At 42.8% G+C, this 21,644-nt stretch overlaps 1 protein-coding gene across 1 annotated transcript in view; it reads left to right on the plus strand.

Annotated features, from left to right (window-relative positions):
* The window catches only part of snx29 (sorting nexin 29), an 89,476-nt gene that overhangs the window by 54,514 nt on the left and 13,318 nt on the right, over positions 1 to 21,644 (plus strand). The window contains exons 16-19 of the mRNA XM_086016262.1: positions 810 to 926; positions 3,698 to 3,753; positions 4,920 to 5,001; positions 17,447 to 17,587. Of these exons, the coding sequence (XP_085872388.1) occupies positions 810 to 926; positions 3,698 to 3,753; positions 4,920 to 5,001; positions 17,447 to 17,587 (396 nt within the window). The remainder of the gene's footprint in view (positions 1 to 809; positions 927 to 3,697; positions 3,754 to 4,919; positions 5,002 to 17,446; positions 17,588 to 21,644) is intronic.

A 21,644-nucleotide genomic window follows, 5' to 3' on the forward strand; every position in this document is an offset into this window, starting at 1 on the left:
ATGATTTTATTCCCGAATTAATGAATGATAAAACAATACAACAAGATGTGAATTAATGATTTTATGAATTACATTTAAATCCATTAATAGTACAATATATGGCAACGACATATTATTAAACTATTTTACACACAAAACCAGTCAGTCTCTCCATTGTTAAAATCAAATATGGCCTTTGAGCACAAAGGTCAAAGGTTTCATCCGTACAACATTTTGTCATTGTTAAAAAAAATATATTTTGACGTGTCTAAGCATACCTCAAGAAAGTTTGCAGCAAAGTGTTCACTAAAACAGTGCTTCCCAACCAAAAAAGATTTCATTTCACCTCATTTCTTCCGCAAAGGCGGCGCCTGTGGATGTCGCCGTCACAGCATTGCCGCCGCTGCCCTGTCCGGCCACGTTAGGGAGACGAGGCCTCGCGCGCATACACACCCACAGTCATTTTGTCGCCACTATTTGCATGAGCGCACAGAATCGAGGGTAGCGCTGTCAAGGTTGATTAGACCTGAAGATAATTGATTAGCAGGCTGCCAAGATTCTGAGTGCCACGGCTCCAAAACTGCCTTCGCCAACTTCCCTCGACGACAACTGCGGCTCTATCCTTCCACCACAGGATGGAGTTTCGCTGCTCCCCTAAATGTCCTCTGCTGTCGATTTTAATCAGACTCCACCTGGACTGCTCCGTCTGTGTGCGCGCCACTGAGAATTGTAACTTTTATAGTTTATAACTCCCTTTTTTTTTTTTTAATACAGCGCTGGGTTTTGTGCCGATGATATGTTATGCGTCCGTCTGCGTGTGTGTGTTACAGGTGGCCGAGATGCACGGGGAGTTGATCGAGTTTAATGAGCGCCTCTATCGCACCCTCATGGCCAAGGACCACCTCATCGGGCATATGAGGCAGGAACTTATTGAGCTGAGAGGACCGGTGAGTTAATAACAACGCACAGAGACCCCCCACAACCGCTCATTTCTTTCCTCAGACTCATCCTGTGCTGGGCTTGACTCCGCCGCTCTGTGATTTAGATTAATATTTGCCTCCGAGCCAATAGTTTGGATTGGATTACACTTTGCCTGTCCAGTCGAGTGCTCAGGAGCCATATAGAGGATAGCTTAGCATAGCTTAGCATGGTGTTGACCAACCCATTCATAGTTTGACAGAGATTGACCAAATGTACCGGAAATAGTAGAAGAAGAAGTTGTAGCGACGTCCGTGTGATATTAACTCATTCACTGCCAGACATTTTCAGATGCTCTTTTACCCTAACGTTTGAAAAAAAAAATTGAAAAAAGGGCTGTCAAATTTAAAGCATTAACTATGGAGATTGATTAAAATTTTATAGCGCACTAAAAAAAATTAACTCAGTTAACTCTGTTTTATTTACTTCCTGTAGCAGCTGACGTCTGCTCACTGTGCAGCCAAACTTAGAGGAGAGTCACTGTCGCAAAGACGGACTTTTACCTAGTTTTACTTTAAAAAGATGCTCAACGGCTCATTGGAGGAATCCAAAATAAGTTGCACACTTTGCACAGCCAAATTCAAATACCATATTAGTTGTACGTCTTTGGTGTACTGTTCAACTGTTGTGTTTTATACAGCACAATACAATACAACTTTATTTTCATAGCGCATTTAAAAACAGTTACAGCACTTTACATTACAACAACAAAACAGCAATAATATAACAGGTGAAAGCAAGAAATTAAAACACAAAATACTAATACAATAGACACCGGAAAACAGCAGAAAACCTTCTGTCTCACGTCGGATCAAAAGCTGGCAAAGAATCGAATTTAAGGATCAAAGAAATCTATGAGAACAGTATTTGAATGAAAATATACTTTACATTTTTTTCCATATTAATTCCAAGATTTTACTGAAGTAAATATCGGCTCCAAGCTTTGCAAAAAATTGTAGTTGAAAAATACGATTAATTATGGAAAATTTTGCGATTAATTATTTTTTAAAATGTGATCGTACAACAGCACTAAAAAACATATCTAAAAAAAAAGTTCCTGGGATTGAATGGCTGCACTGGCAAAAGACAAATAAATTTGTCAATGGCAGTGAATGAGTTAACAGAAGGTATAATACATCTTGAAAAAAAGCGGTGTCTGAGAACTCAAGCAAGCTGATGTTTTTTTTTTTTTTAATTATTTCTTGAAAATTTGTATGAGGATTCCGCCTGACAGTGACGATGTTCTGCCGTGGCACAGCGTCGCCTGCCGGCTCCCACCAACATTCCCTCATGTCCATCGATGTCGTGGGCTTATTCTTTTAAACTTTCCAGGCAAATATTTTACACCCAAAACAATGGGCATTTTCTATCACGTTGACGCTCCCAAAAAGGCAATTAATTTGCCAGAATAGTAGCACAACAATTCCCAGAGGGCCTTGGCACTGCCTGGTGCTTGGGGCCTAATTAAATTAAGGTCTTATCTTGTACTCACTGTTTGTCTAGCGTCAAAAGTTTGAATTTCAAAGTATTTCATTTGGTTGAATGTGTTCAAATGAAGCCGTTTTGACGTGTTCAGACGAAGTTGCTGTCAATAGTTTTTTCCTCAACGTGACACTTTCTTTTTTTCCTCCAGGATAACGCACGTAAACACCACATGACACTAACATCTGTTTACACATAGAGCACACGCACACACATAGACACGCCATCTGTTGTGTGAGATGATGTGGCGCTACTAAAGAGAGTCGAAGGTAAACGAAGATGAGGCCTCTTATCTTTTAACTCCAGCCTTTCCTTGCTGGACTGCTCGGTGTGTGCGTGCGGTTCTGTATGTGCGTAAAGCGCGTTGGCACTCATGTCCTTATCGTGCCATGCTGAGCAGCTTCAAAGTGCTCAGGTCATGGTCGCAACCTTTACGCATTTCCTATGACCTTACAATCGACCGTGCGTCCGTGTGTCCATGCGGGCGAGCATGCGCGTGTGTGTGTGAATGGGCGCTTGTGCCCCTTGGATGGTGCGATCAAAGCTGAAAGAATGCGGAGGTCTCCACCACGGCGACAGTGACACCCCCAACCCCACCACTCAGTTTCCTCAACATGACAAGTCAGTTTTAGATGACCGGAATGGAGAGATGTCACACTTTTTACAGAGACAATCACCCAGACCACCAGACACTGGCGGAGCTCGGATTTTTTTCCTTGGGGCACCAGGGATTTGATTAATTTCTCTAACTTAATTAATTTTTTTTTAACACCCAAAAAATTCTTGAGAAAATGCTGATGAAACTTCATTATACATTCCCAACAATGGACAGAGGAAAATGTGAAAAAAAATACATGAAAGAATCTGAACAGACCCTAAAGTCAATTATCTGGTGCGGCACCTGGGGGGTCCATTCATATTTCGGGCGGTGGGGTGGGGGTTGGGGGGGGGACATTCAGTGCCCCCGCGGTGCCCCCCTCTAACTACGCCAGTGCCACCAACATCTGGATTTGGTCATGTGGTGTCTCAAGGGGACCACTGGAAAGACTGATGTAAATTATCACAGGCTTGATGGATTCACACACATCTGTCTAACACACACAATTGCTTAAGGGCATGTCATATTCATGTTAAATGTTCCAGGTGTTTACTCCAGTTATCAGTAAGACCATCACTTCATGTTCACTTGTGTTCTTTAGGTATCAACTTGTGGTGGTAATACATAATGAGTCACCTATTTTTTTTCTTTGATGTTTAGGTCCCAGGGGACTTGAGTCAGACATCAGATGACCCCAGCCTCTCTGATTTTGAAACGTAAGAATTACCCAATTTCTGACTGAAGAAATGACAGACAAACTTGTAGTGAAACACAATCCAGCTGAATTACGTTAGTGTTATTAACGCTTGAAGTATTGTACGTTTTTTTTGGGGGGGTATTTTTTCTTGAGATGTATTTTCTAGACTCATCTAATTAAGTGATGAGAGATAAGAGATATATCGCATGTCTGCTATAACACGTTTTGAAAGCGGAAATCAACCCAAACCCGAGATCTGATCTGCTGCCTGTTACGATGCCAATATTTACGTTGCTCTCTAAAGAGGGAAATCAACCCAAACAGGGCCACTAGTTGAAACACAGATTAATATTGCTTTTGTGGAATTTGAGTTAAGCAGCAAACTCTACCCATTTTTAGCCATCTCAGTGGGTGGCCGTTTTGTCATTTCTGTCGACTGAAAATGACATCACAACTACTCAGGGCTCAGGTAACGACCAATCACAGCTCAGCTTCAGAAAACAGGTGAGTCGTGATTGGTCATTACCTGAGCCCTGAGTAGTCGACAGAAGTGACAAAATGGCCGCCCCCAGAGATGGCTAAAAACGAGTGGATTAACTCTTATTCCACTAATGCAATATTTATCAGAATGCCTTGTTTCAACTAGTGGGCTTGCGTGGAACATATACTTGAAAAAAATATATTTGGGTCGACTTCCACTTTGAAGCAGTCATTTTTTAAATTTTTTTTTATGTATACTTACTCGGGTATACAGTATACTTACTCTAATGACCTGGCATATGGCAAAGGAGAGCTACACTTAAACACACTGCTTATGATAAAATGGAATTAATTGAATTTTATAGTATTCAAATTACATTAAAAAATAAAATAAAATCATAATACAATAATTGTTTATCCTCTGCTCACTGTCTGACAAATTGCACACTTCCATGGCCTCGAAGTGCAGCATGCTTTGTCCGTTTTGACCCCCCACTAAGATGACCAGCTGTTTTTTTCTTCTCTCGCCATATCTGAATGATCCCCCTTCTCAGCACGCTTTGATACGCGCTCGCTTTCCACTTCCTCCGCCGCTCTGAGCTTTAATGTGCCAGAGCTCAGAGTCTTGATGGTGATGATTATGACCACGCTGATGGACGTAATCGGCCATAGCAGTGAAGGCGCTTGTTGTTTGTGTCCCTAAAGGGCCCATCGTGCTCTCATCAACGTGTGGATCCCTTCCGTGTTCCTGCAGGGCAGAGCTGCTAACGCCTACCACGTCTATCAGGTAAATCGTTTGCAAACGCACTTTATTAAATTGTCAAAGCCGTCCAAGGGAGCATAAATTGTATTGCATTGTGGGTGTATATGTTTACAATTACCGCTGCGGTACGTTGTACACGTGGTGTCAGTTTTATAGTTCCTTGGCAGCAAGATGACGCAAGTTGTTGCCTAAGCAGTATAATTATATTAGACAGGGCTTTGGCCTGAGCGCAGAAATAACAAATAGGTACGTTTTTAGAGAAAAACAGAGGCTCGCTGACCAGTCCTGGGTGTACCCCGCCTCTCATTTGGAATCACGTGACCTTATCGAGGACGCTCACAGAATCGATTGCATTGCTTTGTTTAATTCCGTCTGTTTTGCTGTCATCCGTCACAACTGGCAAATTGTCCGTTGTTGAATTGCGTTGTCTCCAACACAATGGAGTGAGAGGAAATGAGAAGTAATTGCTTCTTTTTCGATCGCTCTAACCATGCCAGAGGAAAATGTTTATCACGACAGTTGCGTTTTTGCTCGGCTCCCCTTTCCTGTCACCTTTGCATGACTCCTGTACGTGACAAGAAAATATTTCTTTGGAGCCCTCCATTCCAAAGATTCTCCTCACCCTCCACTTTCAACCACTTCTGCAATTCATAATAAAACCTTTTTTTTTACTACTCGGCACTTTGACCCAGTGACTTCAGGATAACTTTAGAACATATTCAAGCTGAAGGTGCACTGGGAGCTCGACTTGGAGAGTTGTCCAACAAACTAAACTGCTGCTTCTGCTTGCATCCGTCAAGTTAGCCTGCAACTTTTACCGCGTCTTTCACATTCACAAGATATTAAACTTGACTCTCTGACACGCACGCACGCATGCACGCACTCACGCACACACTGCATTGCCAGGAGGTAGAGCTGTAGTGTTAGTCAGGTGAAACCATTCAGGACAGGAAAAGACAGGTGACACATCCTTAGCGCTAACTGAACATCAGGGACGGCTTGCCACCGAGCTCAGCCCGCCTCAGCGTATACATAATTAATGTAAATTCACATCTCTAGCAGAGAGCTGTCCGACACTTTTGGGGGGTCTTAAATTATATCCATCTTCACATCAAGACAAGAGCGTAACTCCTAGCATATGAGATATCATCGCAACTTCTGAGAATTTGCAGGCAGACACTGGTAAACAACACAACGATTCAGTTATTTCTGTCAAAATATACAGATGCTAAAATAGATTCAGAAGTGACCCCCTTTTTTTTTTACACTCTCGGTCAAATTTGCAGTGGACAGCAGCACACATTTGTGCTCCAAAAAGTGACTTGTTCATTTATTTAGCGGGACTTAGAGGTTACTTAATTAAAGCGGAAGTCAACCTTAAACATATTTTTTTCCAGAATATGTTCCATGCAGGCCCACTAGTTGAAAAAAGGCAATATGATTAATATAAAATGTGAGTTAAGCGGAAATCAACCCAAACATATTTTTTTCAAGAATATGTTCCCAACAGGCCCACCTAGTTGAAACACCGCATTCTGATTAATTTTGCATTTGTGGAATATAAGTTAAACAGCAAAATGCACTTCTTTTTAGCCATCTCTGGGGGCTGCCATTTTATCTTCTGTCGACTGAAGATGACATCACAACTGGTCACAACGACCAATCACGGCTCAGATTAAAAAAACAGGTCAGCCGTGATTGGTCGTTGTGAGCAGTTGTGACGTCATCTTCAATTGACAGAAGACAAAATGGCCGCCCCCAGAGATGGCTAAAAACCGGTGGATTAACTCCTATTCCATAAACGCAAAATTTATTAGAATGCCGTGTCTCAACTAGTGGGCCTGCTGGGAACATATTCTTGAAAAGAATATGTTTGGCTTGACTTCCACTTTAAACTGCAAAATCCCACGCGTTTTTAGCCATCTCAGGGGGCGGCCATTTTGTTACCTCTGTCGACTGAAAATGACATCACAGACCCTTAGGGCTCAGATAACGACCAATCAAAGCTCACCTGTTTTCTGAAGCGGAGCTATGATTGGTTGTTATCCGAGCCCTGAGCAACTTCGATGTCATCTTCAATCGACAGAAGTTACAAAATGGCCGCCCGCTAAGCTAGCTAAAAACGGGTGGATTCCAACCATTGGGCCTGCATAGAACTGGGTTGGGTTCCGCTTCATACCTTTATACCAAGCTGACATACCCAGAAACCATCACAATTTTCAAAGTTGCACTAACCCTGGATGTGCTCATTTAGGTGTGAATGTTTGACAAATTTGACAAATCTTGACCCCCCGACCCCAAAAAAAAGAAATGTTGTAGTACATTTGTAAGAGACAAAGACGATGAAACTGTATCAAGAAGAAATATAAGAAGGTGCAAAATGCGATAAAGTAAAAAAACTCTGCGACAAAACACAGTGAATGCAATACAGCAGACAATACTAAAACACACAGACGCTTTGGGCCCAAAAATCCTGATAGTGTAACATTGTGTGTGTTTCTCTGATTTGGTATTATTGGCCTCTTCAGTGCTGGTCTCAGGGCGGCTGCTGTCCGGCTCTTGAGCCCAATAGAAAGTTCAGCCGACAAAACACAGTGAATGCAATACAGCAGACAATACTAAAACACACAGACGCTTTGGGCCCAAAAATCCTGATAGTGTAACATTGTGTGTGTTTCTCTGATTTGGTATTATTGGCCTCTTCAGTGCTGGTCTCAGGGCGGCTGCTGTCCGGCTCTTGAGCCCAATAGAAAGTTCAGCCCATCTGGCGCGTTGGAAACTTTCCTTCCCAGAGCTATATTCGTCTAATGGCTCCCCCTGGAAAGGGCTTTTGTTCTTCGACAGCCTAATGGATGGCCAAGGTTACTGGAGTCATTGTTGTTAAGGTGAGCTAGTTGTCGTGATTGAACACCCGGCCGACTGTTTAAAAGACTGGGGAGTATCATAAGGGGGCTTTTTAAAATCCCCCTTCTAAGGATGTGTGAAGACTATTCCTCACATTTGCTTTCAAAATTGAGCTAGTTATGGGAGCAATGAACCATGGCTGTGATTTTTTTTTTTTTTTTTTTTTCTTCGGGTGACATTCGGTGAGTCAATGGGATTTTTGAAGCCCGGGCATTAGTTAGGTCACAGCAACCTCGTGGTGTCAAATAAGCTCACTAACAGCCATGTGCTGCTGCTGCTGAGAGGAGAAAAGCTGATCTAAACACCACTTCTCACATTTTACCTCTCTCAAAGTCTTTCCTACTCGCCCTATTTTTTTTTCCCCCACTGTCCCTCTTCTCCATCATCCCCCGTCTGTCTCCCTCCCTCTACCAGCTTGCACAGCATTATGCTGAAGCTCCTACTCTATTTTCCCTCTGTCTTTTTTTTCTTCTGCGGCCACTTTTCTCTCTGCCTTTTCTGAAATGACTTCCAGCAAGATCAGTGAGGCTTGGGGATGGATTTTCTCCATCATCAGTGGCCATTTCTCCTTTGCGCCATCCTTTTCCTTCCGCCACCTTCCCTTTCCCCCCCCCCCCGAACTCATAATGAGCAAATTATACCGGCCGCGGTGTTCTCCCTCCTACATAATCCCAGCAGTGGAGGCTGTAATGAGAGGAGGGGAGCAAGCATCATTTGTATGAACATCACCGAACACAAGAAGTCGTTTGTGTTGTGCAGGAGTGTCAGTGTTATCGTCACCTGTGTGTTTTAGTCTGACAATTAGGTTATGAAAAGAGCATCAATCCCGAGTGCTAAGGGATTTTGTTCCACTTCTTAAGAAACAAGGAATTTGTTGGTTGCCTATTATCGGGATCAATGAACAGAAAAAAAATGTATAAGGATTCTGTAATGTTACGATTATCCACCTGGAATTCGTCATCAACACTAATGATAAACAGTTTGCTAAGCCTAAAGTGTTCACTTGAGCATCATTATTATGAAAGTAGAAGGTATCATGTCATCAAACTTTCTGGAGATGATCAGAATGACAAATTATCTTAAAGTGGGAGTCACCCAAAAATGTTCTTTACGATAATGTGCCTCCACTAGTGTAAACATGTTATTGTGATTAATATTGCGTTTGTGGAATATTAGCTAAAAAGATAAATCCACCCGTTTTTAGCCATCTCAGGGGGCGGCCATTTTGCCACTTTCTGTCAACTGAAAATGACATCACAGTTTAGCGGGGCTCAGGTAATGGCCAATCACGGCTCACCTGTTTTCTGAAGCTGAGACATGATTGGTTGTTACCTGAGCCCTGGACAACTGTGATGTCATTTTCAGTTAACAGCAAGTGACAAAATGGCCGCCCCCAGAGATGTCTAAAAGCGAGTGCATTAACACCTATTCCACAAACGCAATATTTATCAGAATGCCCTGTTTCAACTAGTGGCCTTGCATAGAACATATTCTTGAAAAAGAATATTTGCGTTGACTTCCCCTCATATTGCACAAACACAATATTAATCAGAATGCCGTGTTTAGACTAGTGAAGGCGCATAGAACATATTGTTGGAATGAACATTTTGTGGTTGACTTCCACTTGAAAATGTTATATAATTCTGCACGTTACATATGAGTTTTTAAAAGTTAGTTGACGACAAAACCCTAATTGAGTAATTTTCTATGGGGAAAATAAATTGAGAAATTTTGCTTGGGAGTGCATTGCATTGTATATCAACCCAGACTATTGACGATGTATAGTATTCTTCCAAGGACTTTGATGATAAAAATGATAAATGTGTTTCATAATGAGGGACATGAGTAATGATTGATGTCAAGCTATGGCATTAAAAAAAAAAAAAAAAAGTTTAGCACCGTAAACTTGTAGCATCATCCATCTCTGCTATTGTACCCCTCCTCCTTTTTGTCCCAACCACCACTCTCTTCACTCTTTTCTTCAGTCGATTTTCTTGGTCCTCTCTTGTTAATTTCCCCCTATTCATCGTGGTCGGATATGTTTGGAAGATGGTGACGCTGCTGATGATGAATTCTGAGGCCATGCAAGTGAGACCCTCCCACCTCCACAGCAACCCTGACAACAACAATCAATCATGAATTTAACCTGGCACTTGTTCCCGTATTAGACGGTCCTTCCCATTGATTTTCAACTGAAGATAAGTAGCCGGTTCGCAAATTTGTGTTGATAGATGCGGTATTGCAAAGTTGGTCCATCCATTGGAGGCTGCAGCGTAAACAGTCTCAAATTGAATACATGGTTTGTATTTGCTCAAATTGTGGCCTCTGGTCTAATCGAGCAGTGTTTTCCCACTCTTCAATGAGCTAGGTAGGACACACATTTGACAAAATTTCAAGGCACACCGTCGAACAAAGGTGTCACCAAATATAAATATAGTGAAATAATAATGATTTTCCCTCAATTAATTCTAATTCCAATTATGATTCTCTTGTAATTGTTCTGTTGCTTTCAACAGGTGGGTGCTGGTTACAGCATACGAACAAATAAGTGATTTGGGGTAATTTCCCCTGGTGCACCTTATCATCTCACACAGACTGAAGTGGTTTGGAATCACTGTAATCGAGGCCCATACCTCATTATAGGAAAAACGGGATCTGATTCTTTTGACGACATCCATTTCTGATATCGCTTCTCTTCATTAGGGTTTGCAGGTGAGCTGGATTCTGTCTAACTTAATTTTATAATGAAGCAATTATGCAGTATGCAGCAAGACAAATACCAGTACAAACATAGCTCACCTATTTTTCCACAAACCTATAATTTACTTCATGTGTCATCCGCCGTTGTCCACTGCTTATTACTGCAACCGTAGTGAAGAAGAGCGAATGCGCCCAATTAACAACAGTCTTTGGCTTCCCCCGTGCTTCTCAAAGCCTTTAATATTCTCCGTATACAGCCACATAAATAAGCCGCTCAATGAATAATTGAGACATCCTCATTGGTACGTTTGTGACGCTGGTGTGCTGTGGCCGCCTGCCATGCCTGGAGAAACTCAAAGCGTGATCTGTCCTAGCACCTTTAATTTACGTTTTAGCTAATGGATAAATTGGGGTTAACTTCAGAGGCGCTAAGCTTCGCATTCACACGCACGGTGCGAGACCTTGCGATTAACCGTAACGTTCTGTCTGCTGCTATTTATGCAGAGGAGCTGTGTTGTGCATTTGTATTGATGTTCACTTGCAGCATATGCGGCGCTTGCACGTTTGAGACAAATAGACAATGCTGACGGTCCTGCGTGCGTGCGTGTGGCACGTGAGCGATGATGGTTGTGATAATGATGGGTTGGTGACGGGGAGATAACTGTTATGTTGATGATGGTGATGATGAATGTTATATAGCGATGATGACGATAATTACACTCGTCTCGGTCTCACATCCATCAGTCGTAGATTAAACATCCTCAGGAAGGCCGTTTGTATTGCCACTTAAAGGACCGAGGTGTCGCAACTGCTACATTTACAGTACATTATATGCCCATACAGTGCAAGGCACTCTATTCAATCAGACGGACTCACTATATTGTTTAAAGGGAAGTCAACCCAAACAATTTTTTTCCAGAATATGTTCTATGCAAGCCCACTAGTCTAAACATGGCATTCTGATTAATGTTGCGTTTGTGGAATATGAGAAATCCACCCGTTTTTAGCTAGCTGAGGGGGCGGCCATTTTGTCACTTGACATCATGACATCGAAGTTGCTCAGGGCTCAGATAACAACCACTCATGTCTCAGTTTCAGAAAACAGGTGAGCCGTGATTGGTGGTTACCTGAGCCCTGAGCGACTTTGATGTCATCTTCAGTGGACAGAAGTGACAAAATGGCCGCCCCCTGAGATGGCTAAAAGTGGGTGCATTTTTCTGTTTAACTTATATTCCACAAACGCAATATTAATCAGGATGCCGTATTTCAACTAGTGGGCCTGCATAGAACATATTCTGGAAAAAAATATGTTTGGGTTGACTTCCGCTTTCAGGCCATTACTGACCGACAAGACCAGATGCAATTAGCAATCGCGTAAAGTGGTCAGTGTTCAGCTTATTGAGCAGTGTGAATTTACTGCCCCCCTCAATAAAGCTCAACACACAGAAATGAATATCGAAATCGCTGTCAACAAAAGTGCGTACACCCCTAAGTGCCCACATTGTGCTCTTGTGCCAATACCTCGAACGATTTGATCACGCAACCACCCTACTTAAGTCTATGCGTCACCTGGAATTGAACCCTCCACAAAAGAACACGAGGGCGCCCGCTATATCGCATCATCGGTGAGCCAGCCATCGAGAAAGCGGTTCATCGGTGTGTCAGTGGCAGCTGCGTGTGACATGTGAGAGGTGGGACGGGAATTTGGCCTCTCTTCCTCTTCTTAATTTGGCTGGTGACAGGAGTGCGTCGATTTTAGCCTCAATATGCCCGATGAGCTCTTGAGCTGAAGTGTAATTTGTCAATCAGCTCCACTCCCTTTGCTCCTTTTCCTTTCTTACTGTCAATTTTTAGTTCCTCGTTTTGTCTTGAGCCCGTAATTGTCTGCCTTTACCTCGCATGTTTAATCTTCTCAACAGTCAGATTCACCCTCCGCTCCTCTCTGTCTTTTGAGTCGAATTCATCTCGTCTTTACATCACATCCGCCGCCATGCACTTCATGTCCGCCGGTTTTTTCCTTTAAGATGGCTAATCCTTGGGACTCGTTTGTGGTTCATGTGGAAAGGAGGAAGAGATGGCGTCCTACAAAGACTGTCGCAAAAAGGACCTGGGAGGTGATGGGAAAAAATTGTGGTAAAAGATGACGATAAGAGCTCCGTCCTCTTCTTCCTGCTGAGGCCGGAGAGGATTTTCCAAGGTAGCCTGTCACTTCAACATGGACACCCTACGTGGTTACCATCCACTGATTTTTTTCAAGAATATGTTCTATGCAAGCCCACTACTTGACACAAGGCATTCTGATGAATATTGTGTTTGTGGAACAAGAGTTAATCCACTCGTTTTTAGCCATCTCTGGGGGCGGCCATTTTGTCACTTCTGTCGACTGAAAATGACATCACAGTTGCTCAGGGCTCGGGTAACGACCAATCACGGCTGACCTGTCGTCTGAAGCTGAGCCGTGATTGGTCGTTCACTGAGCCATGCGTAGTTGTGATGTCATTTTCAGTCGACAGAAGTGACAAAATGGCCGTCCCCCGAGATGCCTAAAAATGGGTGGATTTTGCTACTTAACTCATATTGCACAAACGCAATATTAATCAGAATGCCGTGTTTCAACTAATGGGCCTGCTGGGGACATTTTCTTGAAAAAAAGTATGCTTGGGTTGATTTCTTCTTTCAGTGATAAAGTGTGACGTCTGCTGTATTGATGGCCGTCCTTTTTGAAGGGAGAAGTACTTCTTCGAAGCTATATTTCTCAATGTTCGATTTGATTGCACTTAGCCTGCGGCTTTGCATTGTAGAGAATTTCTGTCACCACAGTTCAGTCCGCACTGTTTTCGGTGCATTTGTCCCCTTTGTTGGGAAGACAAAATAACTAAGAATCACTTTGAATGTGGACACAAATCCAATCACTTGCTTGATAGCGTGGAAATATTTGCCATACTTAATCAGCTCATCTATATATTTTGAAAATAGTTTCTCTTTCAGTTTCTTTTTACTTTTAGGAGAGAAGCAAAAAGATCAAATAGAAATAAATAAAAGCAGCTATCGCAGCTGGATGCCACACTGCGACTCTCACCAGAGCGAGATCCCGGTCTAGTTCACTGGCAGCAATTTACGGTGTACACCAGGGCTGTCGAGGGGCATGTACTCAAAGTTAAAAAGGGGCACGTGGAACAGAAAAATACTTTTACCATATACCTCCCTGCACTGTGTACTTTTGTATATGGCTGAAATGACGTGTATGTGTGGCTAATGTTTTGTTGCTCAGCCTGCTGCTGGTTTATCACATGGCACAGGAGATGATTTTTACGGCGCAACAGACATGACTTGAGGGAAAGAGTTTCTTAATTGCGGCCACAATATAAATGCTGTGTAACCGGCACACAAATTGCTCATTTGTATGAATAGACATGACATGCAAGTACAAATTATCAAAAAAAAAAAAAAATGTGACCATGAATTAGCTGTGGCTCCGTACTGCACAGTTGGTAAGCCAATCAAGCGCTCCCTCTCTAGAAACGATAAGGTGAAGGTAGAGCCTGGGGACAAAAGATAATTGATAGAGATAGTATGACTGAATTTTATTTTCGGCTGGGGAGAGGCAACAAAGGCGTTCTGGAAAGCCCGGCATTGCAGGCTGTTGACAAGAACAGGCAAGAAAAGTCACTCACTGTATTTGAACACCATCCAGTTTTCAGTTTCTAGCGAGGGTGCGCATCATTTGTTTACCCAGGCGTTCACTTTGCTCAGGTGCGTAATATTAAAGCCACAAATGAGTATTCTGTGCATGTTTTTAGTTATTCTTGTGTACGTGTATTTCGTGGCCAATTTAGCATTTTGAGCACACATTATCAATATTGTGGCCAGGATTTATTATTATTATTATTATTATTATTATTAATAAAGAACTAACAGGCTGCCAAACATGACGGAGGGAAGACTTGTTTGCCGTGATTTGGAGAGGGAATGACCAGTCCCTTCGAATCAAACCCCGCAAATAGATAACAGAATATTTGATACTAGCATCCTTTCAATAAATGTTAAGCCAGAGTAAACAAATTCTCCCGGCGTACTCTTTTAGTTCCAGGTTCTGCATTTTAATGGGATTGAAAACAGCAGCCTGGCAACAACAACAGCTGCTTCCGTGTTTCACATTTTACAGACTAATGGAAGCAAAATACAGACGGTCTGTTTATGCGTTCGGCACATGCAGTATTCCCAGTGGGGAATGTTGGAGAAGCCACTTGGAAAATGCTAGATAAATAAGAGTCACTGTGCATTAAATAATGCTCTAATTTATGAAAACGCATCACGGCAAGCAAATTTGAAACAGCTTGTCTGTCTTGGCATCTTGCTATGATGTGATATAGTATGTTGTGCTGTATTAACTAAACAATTCGATGTCGTTTGCTCGACAGGCCGACCAGCAGGATATATTCAATTATTTATTATAAATTCTTACAGAAAATTTAAAGACCTCAGCCCAATAAAATCCAACTGTTCATTTTCTATTGTGCTTGTCTTCAGTAGGGTCACCGGCACGTCGCGGGGCACACATTTTTTGTGATATTTTACACGGTCAAAATTTCTTCAATCCCATCACAGTTCGGATTAGAATTATGATTTGGATTTGCATGTTCATGCATCACACTTTCGATCGGAACAAATTATTTTGACATGCTCACATTGACCAAATACACCGGAAATTGTAGAGGAAGAAGTCGTAGCGACTTCCGTGTCAATAAAACATCGCTCTGTCCATTTCTACTTTCAACGTTAGCGTTATTTCGCATATTTTTCACAGATGTGTTTTCTTGCGCGCCGATCAGTTCATCAATCGACAAACCACCCCTCTCGTTGGGAATCAAATCTTGATCGGAATGGACTTGATTGGATCACAATATTCTGAATGGTGTGTGTACAAAAAAGCATTTTTATTCCGATCGGGCTTTTAATACGAATAAATATGTCCACGTAAGTAGCCACTGTCTAGACGCGTCTTCGATGCTTACGCCAACAAGGTGACATTTCCGGGTGCTAACAAAACATCGCACATGCCTTTTAATGACTGTCCAAAATGTCGGGTTTGTTATTTTCACACGACGTGCTTTGTAGTGGAATGCGCACGCTGACAAAAACATCAGTGAGAAAAGTAACAATCTCTGGAATGAAGCCTTTATCCCATGCCAGTCATAAAAAAAAGACAGACATTTTTCTTTGGAATGATCTAGTTTGCTGTCCAAAGAAGAAACTGACATCAGGTATGAGAAGTTGTGCTTATACATCCACATGGTATGAAAACGCGATGAATGGTAAATTCTCCAATCGCGTTAAAAATAATAAGAAATAATCAACCACTGAGATGTAACGAACAACTGCATTTAGTGAAACATCTGAAACTGAAATGTCGGAAACCCACTTTGAACCCGCTGAAAAACAAAATTTTTTACCCGCGTAGCCAACATGGTAACACTGCCACCGATGCGCGGTGAATCTTCCGAACTCAAAACATGCCGACGGGCCGATACGACTAAATCAACGGTGCTATTTTTATGCCCAATCCAAGGTAACACTTTGCAGTGTTTTCCCACGACGTTTAATACAATAATGTGTCTCTGTTGTTTTATGTTCTGTTTTGCCTCTGGGCATGTCTTGTCATCAAGCTTTTCCCTCAATGGCTTGAATGCACACTCTACATCACAACAATGGCGGAAGCCTGGCAGCACAAGCTAACGATGGTCCGTGATCTAAAACGATCCCCTTTGGAATGATACTAATAAATGCAAAGTGCCATCGAAGCACATAACAAATACACCAAGTTTGATTGCATGTAAACCCTCAAGCGTGATCCCGTCATGCTTGATGAACCTCTTGTAATATCCCTCGCACGTCGGGGGGTGCTAAGGAGTGACATGCTAACAGTCAGTCATCCCACAGGTGTCCTATCTGAGCGCATTATTGACGTGTAAAGCGACGGTTGCCGGCTTGTCACGTCAGCATCGGGGTTACGTCAACGAATCACAGTGAATGAGGTTGAAATCAAGTCAGTGATGCTGTAACGCCGGTTCACTCAGCGGACTTCCACACGGGCAGTTATGGGGTCAGTCCCCGCTTAGTGACTGTGTGTGAATGTTAGTGTGAATGCGTGTCTCTTTTTGTGTGTGCGTTGTGAGTTCAAAAGTGCATCCTTAACTCATTCACCGCCATTGACGAATTTACACGTCTTTTCACAGTCCAGCCATTCAACCCCAGGAATTTCTTTCTATTTTTTTCACATTTTTTCCCAACGTGAGGGTAAAAGAGGGTAGAAAGAAAATGTCTGGCAGTGAATGAGTTAAAAAGAACCACACGGAATTTGCTTGGGGTAACATGGATTATTTCAGCCTTCCCACGTTTTTTTTTTTTTGCCCAACATAACTAGCTATTTGTCACGATCCATGCTTCAGCACTACTGCCCAGAACTTTTTGTATCAACTTCTGTTTTGAAAGCATTTTGAAGGCATTTCATCTCGCGCTCCCGCTTTTCGTCCATGAAAACAGAAGCCCATCTCCTTCTCTTTTTCTTTGCAATAGGCTCATTTTGTCTCCTCTCTCCGCTCCCCCTCTCTTTTTGTGAGTGTGAATAAAGCAGCTAATGGTGCGTGGAAATGGTGGCAGAGCTGTCACGTCGAAAGACAGACTCTATCTCTGCGTGGCATTATGTTAGCGAGACGATGTGAGGGAACCTTTTTTTTGTGTGTTTTTTTACACCTCAGATTTCCGCAAGGCTACATGTGAAACCTTAATGACACGTTTATCGAATGCACGACGTTGGTCTGCTTTTCGTTTTTATCAAGCTATACCTTACTCATCTATTCCTCAGGTTTACATCCGCATCCTGGACAATGAGTGGAATGTGTACAGGCGCTACACTGAGTTTAGGGAGCTGCACAACCGCCTGAGGTCCCAGTTTCCACAGGTGGACACGTTCAACTTCCCGCCAAAGAAAGCCATCGGGAACAAGGTGAGCTCACGAGTGTGTTGAGCCAATCGGTGGAGTTGATCAACTTAAATCTGTAAGAGTGAGATTTAAAAAGAACGACAACAATTCCTCGCTGTTTGCGTCGTCGAGCGACCGAGCTTTGCCGCCAATAGAAAAACTGCAGGTCATTGACACCCACCCCGCTCAAAAGTTTAGAATTGCCTCTGTACAGTACAAAACATAGATATGCCTCAAACTATAATGCCAAAACAATTAAATAACATTTCAATCTCATTTGACATTTTCCTAAAAATGAATGTCTTTGATTCTGGAAAAAAATGTACCTTAAAGCGAAAATCAACCCAAACATATTTTTTGCAAGAATATGTTCCCAGCAGGCCCGCTAGTTGAAACACATCATTCTGATCAATATTGTGTTTGTGCAGTATGTGTTCAGCAGCAAAATCCACCCGTTTTTAGCCATCTCAGGGGGCGGCCATTTTGTCATTTCTGTCGACTGAAAATGACATCACAACTACCCAGGGCTCAGAGAACGACCAATCATAGTTCGCCTGTTTTCTAAAGCTGAGCCGTGATTGGTCGTTACCTGAGCCCTTGGTAGTGATACCATTTTCAGTCGACAGAAGACAAAATGGATTAACAAGTGGATTAACTCTTATTCCACAAACGCTGCATTGTTTCAACTAGTGGGCTTGCATAGATTATACTCTTGAAAAAAATATGTTTGGGTTTATTTCCCCCTTTAAGTGTGCAGCAAAGACTCTCCCTCACAACCCAGGCTAACTTTAGCTCCTCCCCAAAATAGAAAGCTTGTCACTCAGTTGAGATGTACAACTTCCTTGTAGGGATAGACCGATATGTTTTTTTTTTTTTCAGGGCCGATACCGATTATTGGTCTATCCCAACTTCCTTGTACTCCTTTCTTATTTTGACGGGGCTTTGGTGCCAACTTGTGGTGTCACTGTGGCACAAAAACGACCAAATAGTTGCGTTTTGGGTGCTGTTTTGTACAGCAGCACATTTCAGTTTCTGCGTGTAGGTGTACATAAAATTCCATCTGTTGAGTGTTGTGGTGCATAAGTGGATTGATGATGTCAAGAAGAAATAGACAGCCAGAAAACTAAGCTAACTAAGCTACTCAGTTGTAATTCAATGTCTTAACTCCCAAGTAGTTGCAACTTGTACTTTCCTCGTTTTCTCCAGGTTTGTATCTGCTGTATTTACTGTACATGCACACATTCTTCCCCCCCGTGTCAACCTTAGCCAACCTTAATTTGGCTCTGACCTGGATGCCTTGCTTGGTTGGGTTTGAAGCTGCCGTGGCCGAAAGCGGCGGCCCAGCTTGCCACCTTCAAAGACTCTGCGGTTTCATGGTTGGAAACCTAAACCGACTGAGATAAGCACGCTGTGTGTCGCATACGTGCTCTTTTTGGTACACGCGTGTTGACCACATGTGGGAGTGCAAATGTCTGTGCAGTGGCCCACACCGCCGCTATCATTGTGTCCTTGAAAGCCCCCCTAAGGCCCGTTACACTGGTGGTTTGTGTGAATTATTGGTTTGAGACAGCCCCTGGAAGTCGGAAATCGGGGCAGAGAAAGCCACACCTGCTTTTTTTTTGTATTTTTTATCCCTCTCAAAGCAGGAATCCGACAAGCTCCTGGAGAGGAGATTTCGCCAGTTATGTATGGCCAAGCGCTCCAACAGAAATATTAATTACTAAATAGTGTCCACGCTATGTCCAATTTTAGTTTTTCCATTCTCTGCTGCAATTTTTGCATTGGAGTCCACATGCTGCGTAAATCGCCTCCCTTTGTTTTTCGCCGCCTTTGATTTTCTCTTTTGTTTTAAGACAATCTAACCAGCCCTCATCAGCTTCTTTCCCTCACCTACACAGTTTGCATTCGCTGTGTGTGTTTTTTTTTTTTATTTTAAACGCTTCAGTGTCTTTACTAATGCAGCCCCCCCTCCCCGCCCCCTCCCCGCCGCCACAGCAACTATTTGTCCCACCTCCTCATCCCCCGCGTATCAAACAGTAGTTTATTTCCCAGAAGGCTGAAATGTTTCAAAGCAGACTGTTTTTCACTCAGTTATTATATCCTTCATTTTGCACCCCTTGGCCCCCTCCTTCCCCCTCCATCCTACTCATTCTAGTTACAGAACAAATTAGCTTCTGGCCAAAGGATGGGGTAGACCGTGGACCAGTCATAAGGTAATAATATCAGGGAACCTACTGTATACACAGGCGAGACGTCATATAATTGTTTTAAATATGGATTAAAAATGGATCCCCAAAGTGCAAGTGTCATCTTTTTTTCTTGAGCTAAAAGAGGGGTGGAAGTTTTTTTTTCTCCAAAAGACAATTCAATTACTCTGCTCAAGCCTTTTAAGCAATTCTGAGCATGATTTTCTGAAAGGATGCTTTCGCCGCCACCCGAAGATCACTTTGGCAATTATTTAATCACGAGCACTACTAATTACAGTTTTGAAAGTAAATACCCCGTTGAGGCGGATTGCTCACAGACTACAGATTTGAAATATTAATCACACGCTCACTTTTGTCCAAACTCCAGCAAAGTGCCCTTTTGATGTTTCGACCATTTTTTTTTAAACTCCCTTTGTGTCCTGTCTGTCCTTCAGCTACTCACATTTTGTTTCCCTTGATCCTTGGCTGATTGTTGAAGATGGGAGAACCCCCCCCCCCCAAAAGAAAAAAAAAACTACACACTCACAGATGCCTAATTATAATGGAATTTGAGTGCAGCTTTGGTTCAATCGATGACCTGGGTCAGCGACTAAAAGCGCATGCAACAAACTACTCAGTGTTGCCTGAGTATCTAACAACAACAACAACAACTTAATCTTCGAACTTTTTGTGGTGTTGATGTCTGTGGACTCCAGCGCCGTAGACGTTCTGTGTTCAGACTGCGAATAATTGCTGTGCGCACAAAGCCACCACGAATTTAACCACATGCTATATAGCCTATTATAAGGGACATATTAAGGGAAAATTGACTTTTGAAGTGCTTGCATACAATTAATTGGGCCACTGGAGTGCCTGTCCAACCATCAAATGTGAAATTGAATTTGAAGCATGTATTTTGTTATAATAATGTACAGTACGGTTATTTTTCTCCCTTCTGCTTACTCACTTCCACGACAGTGTTGCGTACGCACCCCCCCCCCACCCCCCCCCCCCCCCGGCCGCGGGGTCTCACGCGATTATGTCCATCTAATAACTCCGAAATGTAATGTCAGGCCAGCGAGAGGGAAAAGCTCCCAAGTTCTTTTTATCTGCACTCTGAATATCTGCTCTTGGGTTTGCCCGAGTAGAGGAGACGGTACGCGCACGTCAATGCGGATCAGGCAGCCGTAAAAACACACGTCCTCGCTAACTCGATTACATGCCCGGCGTTCTCACAGTTTCATCATGCCTGTTAACACGCGCGCACCCCTCAAGGTGACTGACGGCATAGAGCTACAAAGCTAAAGTTGTCAAGGAGCATCCGTCATGGATAAAGTCACACGGAATGCGACGGAAAACGTGCCGCGCACCCGACGCGTGGAACGTCTCACCTGTGAATGCGCACGCGTTTTTTTTTTTTTTTTTCCGCAGCTTATCTGCACTCACGCTTCCTCAGGCGTCTTGCATGCGGCTGCCCCGCGATCCGGCTCTTTTGTTCATCTGCGGTCGTCAGGAACTTATTGGGGAGGGGCTGAATCATTGAGCGGTACACAACACGTCCAAAACGTGTTCCGAACATTCCAAATTTTAGTATTATCGAGGTACAATGTTTGTCCTGCACATCATTCCAAATCTGCAAAAAAATGATTACGTAGGTTCACTCGCGTTAGTTTAGGTGTGATCAAGACATGGCAGCCATCTAGTGGTGATTGGTGATATTACAACTTGAACCCATTAAAGCCTGAAGCCCCTTGTGAGACGGTCGTCTTCGGAGTCACCCTTGAAAACCTGACATTTTCGCCACCTACAAAATAAAATCGGGGAGTACTTGAATATAATTTTAAATAATCAAGTAGTCCACGTAGTAAACGTACTCCAATGCATATTCCCATGTC

The sequence above is a fragment of the Filicampus tigris genome, chromosome 19, assembly GCF_054856515.1.
Source record: "Filicampus tigris isolate MCC_2025a chromosome 19, RoL_Ftig_1.0, whole genome shotgun sequence".
Classification (NCBI taxonomy): domain Eukaryota; kingdom Metazoa; phylum Chordata; class Actinopteri; order Syngnathiformes; family Syngnathidae; genus Filicampus; species Filicampus tigris.